General features: G+C 38.7%; 1 protein-coding gene across 4 annotated transcripts in view; it reads right to left on the reverse strand.

The window, feature by feature from the left end:
- The window catches only part of LOC128660572 (cAMP-regulated phosphoprotein 21-like), a 435858-nt gene that overhangs the window by 139495 nt on the left and 280538 nt on the right, over positions 1-15825 (reverse strand). For 3 of the 4 annotated variants that reach the window (XM_053714501.1, XM_053714499.1, XM_053714502.1), the window contains one exon: positions 7281-7510. In XM_053714501.1, the coding sequence (XP_053570476.1) occupies positions 7281-7510 (230 nt within the window). The remainder of the gene's footprint in view (positions 1-7280; positions 7511-15825) is intronic. The other variant, XM_053714500.1, reaches the window with a different exon arrangement.

A 15825-nucleotide genomic window follows, 5' to 3' on the forward strand; every position in this document is an offset into this window, starting at 1 on the left:
TCATGAAAGATGGAATCTTATTATAAGTTCCATAGCTTCCTTTCTTTGTCTAATAGAATAAGAGAATAGTAAAGAGCAATCAAACAGAAAATGGAAAGTGAGATATTTAATTATGTATGTAACTTCATAAAGAATACAAATTCAGATTGGTTTTAGAAAAATCATTGACTTATATACCGTTACATAGATAATCAAATATGATTTATTAAGTGATTAAAACTATTACACCTTAGAATTTTAATAAAATTCTCAATGATTTTTAGTCAATTTAAAATGTATATTCTGTTGTATATTAGTGTATATAAACTAATTGAAATAGATACAATTGAATTGCTGTGTGCCTGAGTCTCCCTGCCTCTGCTAGTAGATGAAATTTTAAAAAAATAAAATAAAAGAGACATGAGTGATAAATATTTTCACTGCTAAAGAGTACAATTTCTCTTCCATGTCTAGTATATTATCTAAACATTTTCCCCCTGTAGTTCTCGCAGTTTTTTTCTGGAAAACTAAAAGGTGGTGAGATTGTGTCATAAACACATAATAGAAAAACATATGAATACAAAAGTAGAGGATACTGTATTACACAATAGAAGCAGAGTATTCTGATATGTATTGGCTACATCATTTTATTTTAAAGTGTGTCCCATGCTCACTGCTAACTTTTCTCTCCCTAGCAAACTTTCCCTTTCCAGTGAGCTCCAATATATTCTATAAGAGACATTTTGCCACTCGTAGGGACAGCCAATTTTTTTATTAATTCTATGAGAGCTACCTCAGTGAGTATTGAGTGGTCTTTCACGTCTTGCTCAGTGAAGTTTTGATCTTTATACATTATACATGTGAATACCATTTTACAGAGCACAGTTGTAGGACAGTATTGAAGAAGATTGATATAAAAAAAAGTGCCACTATTGTATTGCAACTGATTTCTTTGTTGACAACTTGGAAAGAAAATGGTATTCAAATGTATGAGTCTGACTATTCATTTTGCTGAAGTAACATACAAACAGTTGCCAAATCTTTTGTAATAGCAGCACAATTTGAGTAGAGAGCTCTAGAGATATACTATATGGCCAAAAGTTTACTTTAAGATCAGATTTGTAGAAAAGTACAGAGATTCCCTTTATTTCTACCATTGGTCATGGTGTATTGCAGATCAAAGTAAAATAAGTGGGCTTTGTAACATTTACTTTAAATTTATAGTTTAATATAATTATGATATATTATTATTATATTATATATAATTAGTTAAAATCTCTTTAGTTAGTTAATTGGGGAAAATAGAAATAACTATTATATTTTTTTCGAATCCCTCACATTGTATGTGCTGTAGGACAACATCATTTGAATATATTAACTAATAGTGTTGTTTCCCTCTTCTCTATTCCCCCTCCCCCCCTCCGCTTTTTTTTTGTTTTGTGTTTGTTTTGTTTAGGTATGTCCAGGGTGGTTAGACTGGGTAGTGGGTAAAAGTAAGGTTTTGGACTGATTATGTTGACCATTGTTCTGTTAAGACTAAGGGTCTGATTTAAAGGGGCATTAAACCTACACTATAATGTTATATAATTCTGCACATAGTGTCTGGCGGACATGATACGCTGCAGACATCGCTGAATGCGGACAGCATACGCTGTCAGCATTGCACAAGCAGTTCTAGTGAATTTGCCGCTTGCAGAGGGTGTCAATCAAACTGATTGTATTCAATCGGGTTGATTGCTGTACGCTGCTCAGAGGCGGCAGATCCAGTTAAGGAGCAGCGGTCTTAAGACCGCTGCTTCTTAATTCCTGTTTCCGGCGGCACGAAAACCCAGCGAGTTGGCCCCATTCAGTGCATAGTAAATCGGCATATTATTGGCATAGTTATAATGCCTTTTTGTACTTTAAAGCTATGTAAAGAAAGATGCATAAAACTATTTTAAACAAACAATGTTGTGTTTAATATAAATGTGTACATTCTAAATACTATCCAAAATGTCAGAACACATATGAATTTTTTTTTAAATTATCTATATAATGTTGGGATGTTTGCCAGTCACAAAAAGACAGAGATCTTATTATAAAAACTCAAATAATGATTTAAGAGAGTGAAGATTGAGATCAAGTCTAAATTATAAATAAAAATGCAGGGCAGACCTGCATTTATTAAATCAATAAGCGAACACAATCCATCAGAATGTCAGAACGTACTGTCTCTAATGGTAAAGGCTTTTTTTTTTTTTAAATTGTCTTTATGGAAAAATATTATTTCTTGCACAAGATAGTCTGGATTGCTTTTAAAGTTCTTGTATGTTCTATCTAAACCAAGAGAGAAAATGTTAGAGTTTCCTAACATTTTCTCTCTTGATTTAGATAGAATATACAATTTTAAACAACTTTCCAATTTACTTCTATTATCAAATTATCTCCATTCTCTTGTTATCCTTTGCTGAAGGAACAGCATTGCACTACTGGCAGCTAGCTGAACACATCTAGCCAATCACAAGAGACAAATGTGTGCAGGCACCAATCAGCCGCTACCTCCAACTAGTGTAGGATATGTGTGTATTCTTTTTCAACAAGGGATACCAAGATAACAATGCACATTTTAAGTGTCTTAAAATTACATGCTCTATCTGAATCATGCTAGTTTAATTTTGACTCTCTTATCTCTGTAAAGAACTATATACATTACGTTAAGGGGAATTATAGATAGACAGTCTTCAGACAGCAAACTACAGTTGTAGACTGTTATGTATGAAGAGATTTTTAATTTTTCTGGCATGCTAAAATGTATTGTAAGTGGAACTGATGTACAAATAAAAAGGACAATAAAATCAAAATAAACTATTCATGATTCAGATAAAGCATGCAATTTTAACTCCTTAAGCCATTTATACCCCTGTGCTGAGCTGTTTTGGAGTTTTTACATGCTGGTCACATTTAATCCCCACTGAAGGGAGAAACCCACACATACATATTATATATTGTTTTGTTTTTACAACGGACCCAACAGATTCAAACTATAATGTTATTTTATGAATATATCATGACGTGAGAACTGCACAGCCAAATGTGTGAAACAATTATATTTTTATGAAAAAAATGTATAAATAAGGTAGCAAACAAAAGTGTTTGCTTATTTTTAATTTTCTAAACTCTAGTCTTTTGGGTTATCCTCATATAAATAAAATCATGAATCATGAAAGAAAAATTCATGTCCCTTGTTTTATATACAGTGTATATATATATATATATATATATATATATATATATATATATATATGTGTGTGTGAGTCACAGTGGAAAGCACAAAACCTAGTGATCAGTGTATGAAAACCTCCTATACCGTGATTCTTTCTAAATCAGCTGTAGTTATACAATAGATTAAAGGAAGATGAAACACCAAAATTGTTTTTCATGATTCAGATAGAGCATACAATTTAAACATTTTTAAAATTTACTTTTATTATCACATTTGTGCCATTCTCGTGGTATCCTTTTTTAGAGCAACAACAATGCACTACTGGGAGCTAGCTAAGCTCACCATGTAAGCCAAAGCAAGAGGCATGTAAGTGAAACCACCAATCAGCATCAAGCTCCCAGTAGTGCATCGCTGCTCCTGAGCCTACCTAGCTATGCTTTTCAACAAACAATACCATAGAAACATAGAATTTGACGATAAGAACCAAAAAGGCCCATCAAGTCTACCCATATTACATGTTACTTTTTCCTTAGGATAGCCTTATGCATGTCCCAGGCATTTTTAAATTCCTTTACAGTCTTTGTGTTTACCACCTCAAATGGAAGTTTATTCCATGAATCCACCACCCTTTCTGTAAAAAAATGCTTCCTCAAATTTCTCCTGAATCTACTACCCTCTAACTTTAGATTGTGACCCCTTGTTTTGGCATTTATTTTTTTGTGAAAAATGCTATTTGAAGGTTTCTATCATGTCACCTCTTTCCCTTCTATCCTCTAAACTATAAATATTTAGATCATAGAATCTTTCTTTGTGCATTTTATATTTTAGACCATGTACCATTTTAGTAGCCCTCCTTTGGACAGCTTCTAGTTTATTTATATCTTTCTGAAGAAATGGGCCCCAAGTTATCAAGGTCTGTCGGACCTGATCTGACAGTGTGGATCAGGTCCGACAGACCTCGCTGAATACGGCAAGCAATACGCTTGCCGTATTCAGCATTGCACCAGCAGCTCACAAGAGCTGCTGGAGCAACGCCGTCCCCTGCAGACTCGTGGCCAATGGGCCGCCAGCAGGGGGTGTCAATCAACCCAATCGTACTCGATCGGGTTGATTTCCGGCGATGTCTGTCCGCCTGCTCAGAGCAGGCGAACAGGTTATGGAGCAGCGGTCTTTGTGACAGCTGCTTCATAACTGCTGTTTCTGGCGAGTCTGAAGACTCGCCAGAAACAGGGGCCATCAAGCTTGTTAAATAGAGGCCATGGTCTCCAGAACTGTACACAGTATTCCAGATTTGGTCTAACTAATGATCTGTAAAGTGGCATAAGAACCTTGCTATTTCTGCTACTAAAACCTCTTCCAATGGCTGCACTGCGGCATTGTGTACCAAATTTTAAATCATCTGAAATAATAATTCCCAAATCCCTTTCTTCTTTAATTACAGTCAGTAATGTATCATTGAGACTATAATTGGCCTTTGGGTTTTTGGATCCTATATGCATAATTTTGCTCTTGGTAATATTAAATTTCAGATCCCATTTATTTGACCAGTCCTCTAGTTTATTAATATCACAGTTCATTTGATCAACTCCTCCTGGAACATCTACCCTGTTACAATTTTTTGTGTCATCAGCAAACAAGCAAACCTTCTCCTTAAGCCCACTTCCAATATCACTTATGAACATGTTAAACAAAACAGGCCCAAGAACTGACCCTTGGGGAACACCACTAGTAACTGATGCCTCATTTGAATGTACTCCATTAATTGAAACCCTCTGTCGTCTATCTTTAAGCCAGCATTCTAGCCACTTAACAATCTTAGCATCTATTCCAAGGCAATAAATTTTGTGAATAAGTTTGTTGTGTGGGACGGTGTCAAATGCTTTGCTAAAGTCTAGATATGCAACATCTACGGCTCCTCCCTGGTCTATTATTTTAGTTACATGGTCAAAGAAATCAATTAGATTAGTCAGGCATGATCTTCCAGCAGTAAAACCATGCTGTCCTTTGTCTTCTAAGTTGTTTGTCTGAATGAAAGATAGAAGTCTTTCCTTTAAAAGAGTTTCCATTAATTTCCCTGCAATTGAGGTCAAACTGACTGGCCTATAGTTAGCAGAATCTTCCCTACTACATTTTTATGAAGTGGGACTACATTGGCAATTTTCCAGTCTTTTGGAACAACTCCTGTTAGAAGTGACTGATTAAATAAATCAGCTAATGGAGTAGCTATTACGGATCAAAGTTCTCTTAGAACCCTTGGATGAATATTATCTGGACCCACAGACTTAAAGTACACAACTCTACACTTAAAGGACATAAAACCCACTTTGTTCTTTTGGGATTAGATAGAGCATACCATTTTAAACAACTCTCCAATTTAATTCTATAAACTAATTTACAAGCGAACAAAGCAAAATAAATAATAGAAGTAATTTGGAAAATTGATTAAAACAGAATCTAAATCATGAAAGAAACATTTAGGGTTTTGCGTCCCTTTACGTAACGTATTTGCAAGATCGCTGTGCTCTGTTTCTAAAACTAATGTTGAAATTAAAATAGTTCCCATGCTAGAAAAACTGTTCTTGCGCTAAGCATGACATTAGGTTAACTGTGCATATGTTGCACATTCAAATTCAATTGTATTTGGAAGCCTAGCTCAAGGATTAAATACTGTAAACATACAGGCCTTATGCATAAATAAAATGAACATTATGCAACCATATGTATTTCTTTATAAACTTGCATGAACATTGTTAAAGGTAAAGTTAAATTCAATATCTGCTTTTTAGTATGCACTTGCTAAATCGATTTTTCCTGAATATACATGCAGTAGAGTTTATAAAACAATTAACAAGCAAATTTATCTGTGAAAAAATCATAGTATGGGTTTCTGAGAAACAAAGAGGAAAAGTCTTTGGTGTCAGTTTATCCTCTAGGGCAGGGGTGATCAGTTCTCCCTCCCGAGGTTTTGGAACTACATTACCCATGATGCTCAGCCAGATTAAAGTGTCTGAGCATTATGGGAAATGTAGTTCCACAACCTCTGGAGGGACATGGTTGATGAGTTTAAGGGGAAAGCAATTATTTTTTCATTATTTTTGCAAAGAACACAATATATTGGCTGAAGAAGCCTATAACTGACCATACTAACCCACATCACCCTAAAACACTTTAATGGATATCACTGAAGGAATTTTCCTTTGTGAAAATGTTTCCATTTCCATTATAGCATTATGGAGTGAAAATTCTTTAGCTGAATAGAAAATATTACTAACAGCAGCTGTCACATAGTAAAATTAAAGTACACAACTCTACACTTAAAGGGACATAAAACACACTTTGTTCTTTTGGGATAAGATAGAGCATACCATTTCAAAAAACTCTCCAATTTAATTCTATAAACTAATTTACTTCCTTCTCTTGGTATCCTCTAGATGGGTTTAGGATCAGCAATGCACTACTGGGATCTAGCTGTAAATTGGTGGTTGCACATATATTCTTTGTCATTGGCTAACCTTATGTGTTCTGCTAGCTCCCATTAGTGCACTGCTGCTCTTTAAACAAATAATTTAAAGAGAATGAAACAAATTCGATTATATAAGTAAATTGGAAAGTTGTTTAAAATCGTATGCTCTAATTGAATCATTTAAGAAATATTTTGGATTTCATGTCCCTTTAGTTAATGATGTGCTACACATCTGCTACATTTATTTTGCTGTTACCCTTTATATATATATATATACTAGTCCTAAAGCCCGTGTACACGGGCCATTTTCTGCAGTGCAGCATCCCGCCCCAGCCCAATCACGCCCGCTCCCGTTGACCACGCCCTGTCACGTCCGCTCCCGCCCACCCTCTCTGCTGTCTGATCCTCACGGCCTTGACAGATTGTTCCTAATGGCCAGGTATGTTTGTCCCGCTCTGCAGTCTCTACTGCGCATGAGTGCATCGGACAAACATACCTGGCCTTTTATAATATAGGATATATATATATATATATATATAAACAAAACTTCTATACTACAATAATAAGGATAATACATTTTCTGCAGTTTGGTGTAAGTGTATTTACGTCATAAAAAGAAACCTACTGAATACTAACTACCTGTTTTGGACAGTTTTCCGGTGCTTCTACTGCTGGCAGAGCTATCACCTCTTGTTAGAACAGTTATTCCACCAAAACTTGCATTCTTTGTTATGGCTGGCTTCAGATTCCGGTTCGAGCTTTCTGAATCCGTACTGCTCCAAGGTCTTTGATCAGCCCATTTTAGGTCATTCTCTGTGCTACTTTGACGACTTCCAGAGGCTTTTCCAGACCCATCTCTGTTACCCCTAAGACAAAAAGAAACAAAGAGAACTGAGGTATGAATGCATTATATTCGTAATATGAAATATTAGAGAAATTGTTGAAGAGATTTAGCTTATTCTGTACTTTATTGAAGGGATATTTAAACAGTTAGGATGGTTACTAGTCACCGTGCCATTGTTTCCTCCTGTACCTGGAGCTGTCTTAATTTAACTCATTACAGAATTCAGCTGGGTGCCGCCATCTTGTAGTATGCGTGTTGTTGCATCATGTGATAGAAGAAGTGTGCTTTAACAGATCTGTGATGTTAACTGCTTTTTGACAGCTGTAGCTTTCAATTCAGTTTAGTTCACATAATAGAGAGAGGAAATGTTACATGTTTGTAGTTTTTTGCACAGTTTAAAAGTTACATAACAATATAAGCTCCAAGATGGCGGTGCCCAGTGTGAAGATGCAGAGCTTCATTAACTAAGACTTGTAAGGGGTTAAAATAAGAGAATAACTTTTAAGATGGCTACAGGCACAGGAGGAAAATAGCATGGTGAGTAGTAACCCTGCTACTGTAGTTGTAATCAGCTGTTTAATGTCCCTTTTGTTTAAATATATATATTTATATGTATAAAACAACAAGGAGAAACATTCCTATTTCATCCTATCCAGCCAATTTTCTCACTCTCCCTAATTCATATATATATATATATATATATATATATATGAGGCAATTGATATTTTTAACCCCTTAACGACCAGAAACGTACCGTGTACATTGCTGGTCTTTTAATGGTGCTTGATTTTTTTATACTGTTGGGTGGGACTGTGCAATTTCAGGAGGCTTGCAGGAAGGAGAGAGTTCATAATAGTGTGGTCTTGCTGCTGGCGGCTAGACTCACGCTATTATGAGCTGACAAACCATTAACGACCAGCGACGTACAAGGTACACCGTGTTTGTTAGGGGGTTAAAATACATTAAAGGGACACTGAACCCAAATTTTTTCTTTCGTGATTCTCCTACTCCTATTATCAATTTTTCTTCGTTTTCTTGCTATCTTTATTTGAAAAAGAAGGCATCTAAGCTAAGGAGTCAGATCATTTTTGGTTTAGACCCTGGACAGCACTTGTTTATTGGTGGGTGAATTTATCCACCAATCAGCAAGAACAACCCAAGTTGTTCCCCAAAAATGGGCCAGCATCTACACTTACATTCATGCTTTTCAAATAAAGATACCAAGAGAATGAAGAAAATTTGATAATAGGAGTAGATTCTTAAAATTGCATGCTCTATCTGAATCACAAAAGAAAAAATGTGGGTTCAGTGTCCCTTTAATAATGAGTTATATAATATGGGGCCCCATTTAAATTCATCATACGCTGTCATGTAAAAACATTGTATTCAACTAATGTGTATTTTTGGTCACTGTTTATATGGTATTCCAATGGATTAGACAAAAGGCTGTTGGAGTTAGCTTGTTCAGTAATTAAAATTTATGATATATAGGTAATTAATAAGATCAGATATCCATTTTGCGCAATCTTATAATTAAAAAAAATTAACTAGCTAATGGCAACCTTAAATGCACATACTATATTTTATGTATACATTTCATAGATTAAGAGTATGATTTAAGATATTTTTTAACTATTAATCTTGTTTTTATGCAGTAATAGTTAGTGTGGTAAACTGTTTCTAGGTTGGCCCAAAACGATCTGCCGCTTTCTTATCATGCAGAAAGCTCACTCGCTTACATTAATGCATAATGCAGTTACAAACTAGCATATGATGCAGAAGTGATTACTTACACAGAGAAACAGACTGATTTATGTTAATTCAATGTTAATTGCAATAATCACGAAACTTAACATCAATATTACATTGAATCGTAATTAGTTTTTCTTTATGCATTATTTTGTCATCTCGTTTCTAAATTAGGTTTAAATGCTAATGCAAATTTTTTGCATTAATTGTTTGAAAACTTTATAATTAAACATTTGACAACAAAAAAATGCTATGGTGGAATGATCTGCTTGTATGCCAAAAAAACATAATTTATGCTTACCTGATAAATGTATTTCTCTTGTAGTGTGTTCAGTCCACGGGTCATCCATTACTTATGGGATATATTCTCCTTCCCAACAGGAAGTTGCAAGAGGATCACCCAAGCAGAGCTGCTATATAGCTCCTCCCCTCACATGTCATATCCAGTCATTCGACCGAAACAAGACGAGAAAGGAGAAACTATAGGGTGCAGTGTTGACTGGAGTTATAATTTTAAAATTTAGAACCTGCCTTAAAAAGACAGGGCGGGCCGTGGACTGAACACACTACAAGAGAAATAAATTTATCAGGTAAGCATAAATTATGTTTTCTCTTGTTAAGTGTGTTCAGTCCACGGGTCATCCATTACTTATGGGATACCCATACCAAAGCTAAGTACACGGATGATGGGAGGGACAAGGCAGGAATATCAAACAGAAGGAACCACTGCCTGTAGAACCTTTCTCCCAAAACCAGCCTCCGAAGAAGCGAAAGTGTCAAATTTGTAAAATTTGGAAAAAGTATGAAGTGAAGACCAAGTTGCAGCCTTGCAAATCTGTTCAACAGAGGCCTCATTCTTAAAGGCCCAGGTGAAAGCCACAGGTCTAGTGGAATGAGCTGTAATTCTTTCAGGAGGCTGCTGTCCAGCAGTCTCATAGGCTAAACGTATTATGCTACGAAGCCAAAAAGAGAGAGAGGTAGCCGAAGCCTTTTGACCTCTCCTCTGTCCAGAGTAAACGACAAACAGAGAAGAAGTTTGTCTAAAATCTTTAGTTGCCTGTAAGTAGAACTTCAGAGTACGGACCACGTCTAGAATATGCAAAAGACGTTCCTTCTTTGAAGAAGGATTAGGACATAATGATGGAACAACAATCTCTTGATTGATATTCCTGTTAGAAACAACCTTAGGCAAAAACCCAGGTTTAGTACGCAGTACTACCTTGTCTGAATGAAAAATCAGATAAGGAGAATCACAATGTAAGGCAGATAACTCAGAGACTCTTCGAGCCGAGGAAATAGCCATCAAAAACAAAACCTTCCAAGATAAAAGCTTAATATCAATGGAATGAAGGGGTTCAAACGGAACACCCTGAAGAACTTTAAGAACCAAGTTTAAGCTCCACGGAGGAGCAACAGCTTTAAACACAGGCTTAATTCTAGCCAAAACCTGACAAAAGGCCTGGACGTCTGGATTCTCTGCCAGACGTTTGTGTAAAAGAATAGACAGAGCTGAAATCTGTCCCTTTAGCGAACTAGCGGATAAACCCTTTTCTAAACCCTCTTGTAGAAAAGCCAATATCCTAGGAATCCTAACCTTACTCCATGAGTAACTCTTGGATTCGCACCAATATAAATATTTACGCCATATCTTATGGTAAATTTTTCTGGTCACAGGTTTCCGAGCCTGTATTAATGTATCAATAACCGAATCCGAAAACCCACGCTTTGATAGAATCAAGCGTTCAATTTCCAGGAAGTCAGCCTCAGAGAAATTAGGTTTGGATGGTTGAAAGGACCCTGAAGTAGAAGGTCCTGCCTCAGAGGAAGAGACCATGGTGGACAGGACGACATGTTCACCAGGTCTGCATACCAGGTCCTGCGTGGCCACGCAGGCGCTATCAGAATTACTGATGCCCTCTCCTGTTTGATCCTGGCAATCAGTCGAGGTAGCAACGGAAATGGTGGAAACACATAAGCTATGTTGAAAACCCAAGGGGCTGCTAATGCATCTACCAGCACCGCTCCCGGGTCCCTGGACCTGGATGCGTAACAAGGAAGCTTCGCATTCTGGCGAGATGCCATGAGATCCAGATCCGGTTCGCCCCAACGACGAATCAGTTGAGCAAATACCTCCGGGTGAAGTTCCCACTCTCCCGGATGAAAATTCTGGCGACTTAGGAAATCCGCCTCCCAGTTCTCTACGCCTGGGATGTAAATCGCTGACAGGTGGCAAGAGTGAGACTCTGCCCAGCGAATTATCTTCGAGACTTCCAACATCGCTAGGGAACTCCTGGTTCCCCCTTGATGATTGATGTAAGCCACAGTCGTGATATTGTCCGACTGAAATCTGATGAACCTCAGTCTTGCTAACTGAGGCCAAGCTAGAAGAGCATTGAATATTGCTCTTAATTCTAGAATGTTTATTGGAAGGAGTTTCTCCTCCTGAGTCCACGAACCCTGAGCTATCAGGGAATTCCAGACTGCTCCCCAGCCTAGAAGGCTGGCATCCGTTGTTACAATCGTCCAATCTGGTCTGCGAAAGGTCATTCCTTTGGACAGATGAACCGGTGACAACCACCAGAGAAGAGAATCTCTGGTCTCCTGGTCCAGATTTAGCAAAGGGGACAGATCCGAGTAATCCCCGTTCCATTGACTGAGCATGCATAGTTGCAGCGGTCTGAGATGCAGGCGCGCAAATGGCACTATGTCCATTGCCGCGACCATTAAGCCGATTACCTCCATGCACTGAGCTACTGATGGGCTTGGAATGGAATGAAGGACACGGCAAGCATTGAGAATCTTTGATAACCTGGACTCCGTCAGGTAAATCTTCATCTCTACAGAATCTATAAGAGTTCCTAGAAAAGGGACCCTTGTGAGTGGTAACAGAGAACTCTTTCCCACGTTCACTTTCCACCCATGCGACCTCAGAAATGCAAGAACTATCTCTGTATGAGACTTTGCATTCTGAAAACTTGACGCTTGTATCAGAATGTCGTCTAGGTACGGAGCCACCGCTATGCCTCGTGGTCTTAGTACCGCCAGAAGTGAGCCCAGAACCTTCGTAAAAATTCTCGGGGCCGTGGCTAACCCAAAGGGAAGAGCCACAAACTGGTAATGCCTGTCTAGAAAGGCAAACCTTAGGTACCGATAATGATCTTTGTGAATCGGTATGTGAAGGTAAGCATCCTTTAAGTCCACTGTGGTCATGTATTGACCCTCTTGGATCATGGGTAGGATGGTTCGAATGGTTTCCATCTTGAACGATGGTACCCTTAGGAATTTGTTTAAGATCTTTAAGTCCAAGATTGGTCTGAAGGTTCCCTCTTTTTTGGGAACCACAAATAGATTTGAGTAAAATCCTTGTCCCTGTTCCGATCGCGGAACTGAGTGGATCACTCCCATGATTAAGAGGTCTTGTACACATTGTAGAAATGCCTCTCTCTTTACTAGGTTTGTTGATAACCTCGAAAGATGGAACCTCCCTTGTGGAGGAGAGGTTTTGAAATCCAGAAGGTATCCCTGAGATATAATCTTCAACGTCCAGGGATCCTGCACATCTCTTGCCCAAGCCTGGGCGAAGAGAGAAAGTCTGCCCCCCACTAAATCCGTCTCCGGATAGGGGGCCCTGTCTTCATGCTGTCTTAGGGGCGGAAGTGGGCTTTCTGGCCTGCTTGCCCTTGTTCCATGACTGGTTGCCTTTCCAACCCTGTCTGTAACGAGCAGCAGTTCCTTCCTGTTTTGGAGCGGAGGAAGTTGATGCTGCTCCTGCCTTGAAGTTATGAAAGGCACGAAAATTAGACTGTTTGGCCTTTGGCTTGGCCCTGTCCTAAGGAAGGGCGTGGCCCTTACCTCCCGTAATGTCAGCAATAATTTCCTTCAAGCCGGGCCCGAATAAGGTCTGCCCTTTGAAAGGAATGTTAAGTAGCTTAGACTTGGAAGTTACATCCGCTGACCAGGATTTAAGCCAGAGCGCCCTGCGCGCCTGTATGGCGAATCCCGAATTTTTAGCCGTAAGTTTGGTTAGATGTACTACGGCATCTGAAACAAACGCATTAGCTTGCTTAAGGGTTCTAACTCTGCTCAAAGCCTCATCCAATGGCTCTGTGCGAATCGCCTCTTCCAGAGACTCAAACCAGAATGCCGCTGCAGCCGTGACAGGCGCAATGCATGCAAGAGGCTGCAAAATAAAACCCTGTTGAACAAACATTTTCTTAAGATAACCCTCTAATTTTTTATCCATTGGATCTGAGAAAGCACAGCTATCCTCCACCGGGATAGTGGTACGCTTGGCTAAAGTAGAAACTGCTCCCTCCACCTTAGGGACCGTCTGCCATAAGTCTCGTGTGGTGGCGTCTATAGGAAACATTTTTCTGAATATCGGGGGAGGGGAAAAAGGCACACCGGGTCTATCCCACTCCTTACTAATAATTTCTGTAAGTCTTTTCGGTATAGGAAAGACGTCAGTACACACCGGTACTGCATAGTATCTATCCAACCTACATAATTTCTCTGGGATTGCCACCGTGTCGCAATCGTTCAGAGCCGCTAATACCTCCCCTAGTAACACACGGAGGTTCTCAAGCTTAAATTTAAAATTTGAAATTTCTGAATCCGGTCTCCCCGGATCAGAACCGTCACCGACAGAATGAAGCTCACCGTCCTCATGTTCTGCAAATTGTGACGCAGTATCAGACATGGCTCTCATGTCATCAGCGCGCTCTGTCCTTAACCCAGAGCTATCGCGCTTCCCCCTCAATTCGGGCATATTATATAATACTTCTTTCATAACATTAGCCATATCATGTAAAGTGATTTGTAAGGGCCTAGATGTACTAGGCGTCTCAATTCTACGCATCTCCCGAGCGGGAGACGCAGGTACTGACACGTGAGGAGAGTTAGGCGGCATAACTTCCCCCTCGTTGTCTGGTGAAAGTTTCTCTATCGGTACAGATTGACTTTTATTCAAAGCAATATCAATACAATTGGTACACATCGTTCTATTGGGCTCCACATTGGCTTTTGAACATGACGAACAAACAGTTTCCTCTGAATCAGACATGTTTAAACAGATTTAGCAATGAAAACTAGCAAGCTTGGAAATCACTTTCAATAAGTTTACAAGCAATATAAAAAACGCTGCAGCGCTTTAAAAATACAGATAGAATTAAAACAATTCTTAACAAGAAGTGTAAAATCAGCAGAGGATTGCACCCATTAGCATTAGGATGATTAACCCCTCAATACCCAAAACGGATAAAACGGATATCAATTAAGATTTAACGCTTTTAATCACAGTCAAGCACACTGTCACAGATCTGCTGTGACTGATTACCTCCCTCAAAAAGACTTTTGCAGACCCCTGTACTCTCTTGAGACGTCCTGGATCAAAGAGGAAGAAGCAGGAAGACTGTGCTAGAATTTTAACTGCGCAACAAGGCGCTAAAACAAGGTCCCTCCCACTCCTATCACAACAGTGGGAGCCCTGATATAACGGTTTCCATGCAGAAAATATATGTCAGCCATGTGGAAAAAAATCATGCCCAAAGCGATTTATCACCAAAGTACCTCACAAAAACGAATAACATGCCAGTAAACGTTTTATTAAAAAATAACATTTTCCAATGTCATGCAAAGTTATCACTAAGCTACCACTGCAGATAATGCTTAAGTATTATTTCAGTTTTAACAGTATTTTCTCAGTCAAATTCTAGTCCCTAGAAATTAACTTGACTGCGCATACATTTATCAGCCTGATACCAGTTGCCACTACTGCATTTAAGGCTGTACTTACATCATACGGTACCAGCAGTATTTTCTTAGTCAATTCCATTCCCAGAAAATAAAGTACTGCACATACCTCATTTGCGGAGGACCCCGCATGCTATTCGCCGTTTCTGAAGTTACCCCACTCCTCAGAATGTCGAGAACAGCCAGTGGATCTTAGTTACGCCTGCTAAGATCATAGAAAAAAAACGCAGGCAGTTTCTTCTTCCAAATACTGCCTGAGATAGAAAAACAGCACACTCCGGTGCCATTTAAAATAACAAACTTTTGATTGAAGAATAGTTAAGTAAAAACTCCAGCTCCTCTCGCGACCTCCTTCTTTGTTGAGGGTTGCAAGAGAATGACTGGATATGACATGTGAGGGGAGGAGCTATATAGCAGCTCTGCTTGGGTGATCCTCTTGCAACTTCCTGTTGGGAAGGAGAATATATCCCATAAGTAATGGATGACCCGTGGACTGAACACACTTAACAAGAGAAACAGAATTATATCATATATTCTGCATTTTATAACAGTTTTAATCAGTGCAAAATAACATCCATATAGGGCCAGATTACAAGTGGAATGTTAACACTCCGCTTGAGCGTTAACTGGACTAGAAGTAAGCATTTTGCATGTGTCCGGTTGCGCTGGTATTACAAGTGGAAAGTAAACTGTTATAGCTCTTGTGCTAACCCGATGCACAAAAAAAAGCAGAACTTAGAATATCCGGCATCCATATTTCCCCATAAGAGTCAATGGAGCAAAAAAAGTGGAAAAAACACCCTACTCATGAGCAAAGCCGGGCACGTAGCTCATGTG

Source organism: Bombina bombina, chromosome 5, assembly GCF_027579735.1.
Source record: "Bombina bombina isolate aBomBom1 chromosome 5, aBomBom1.pri, whole genome shotgun sequence".
NCBI lineage: Eukaryota > Metazoa > Chordata > Amphibia > Anura > Bombinatoridae > Bombina > Bombina bombina.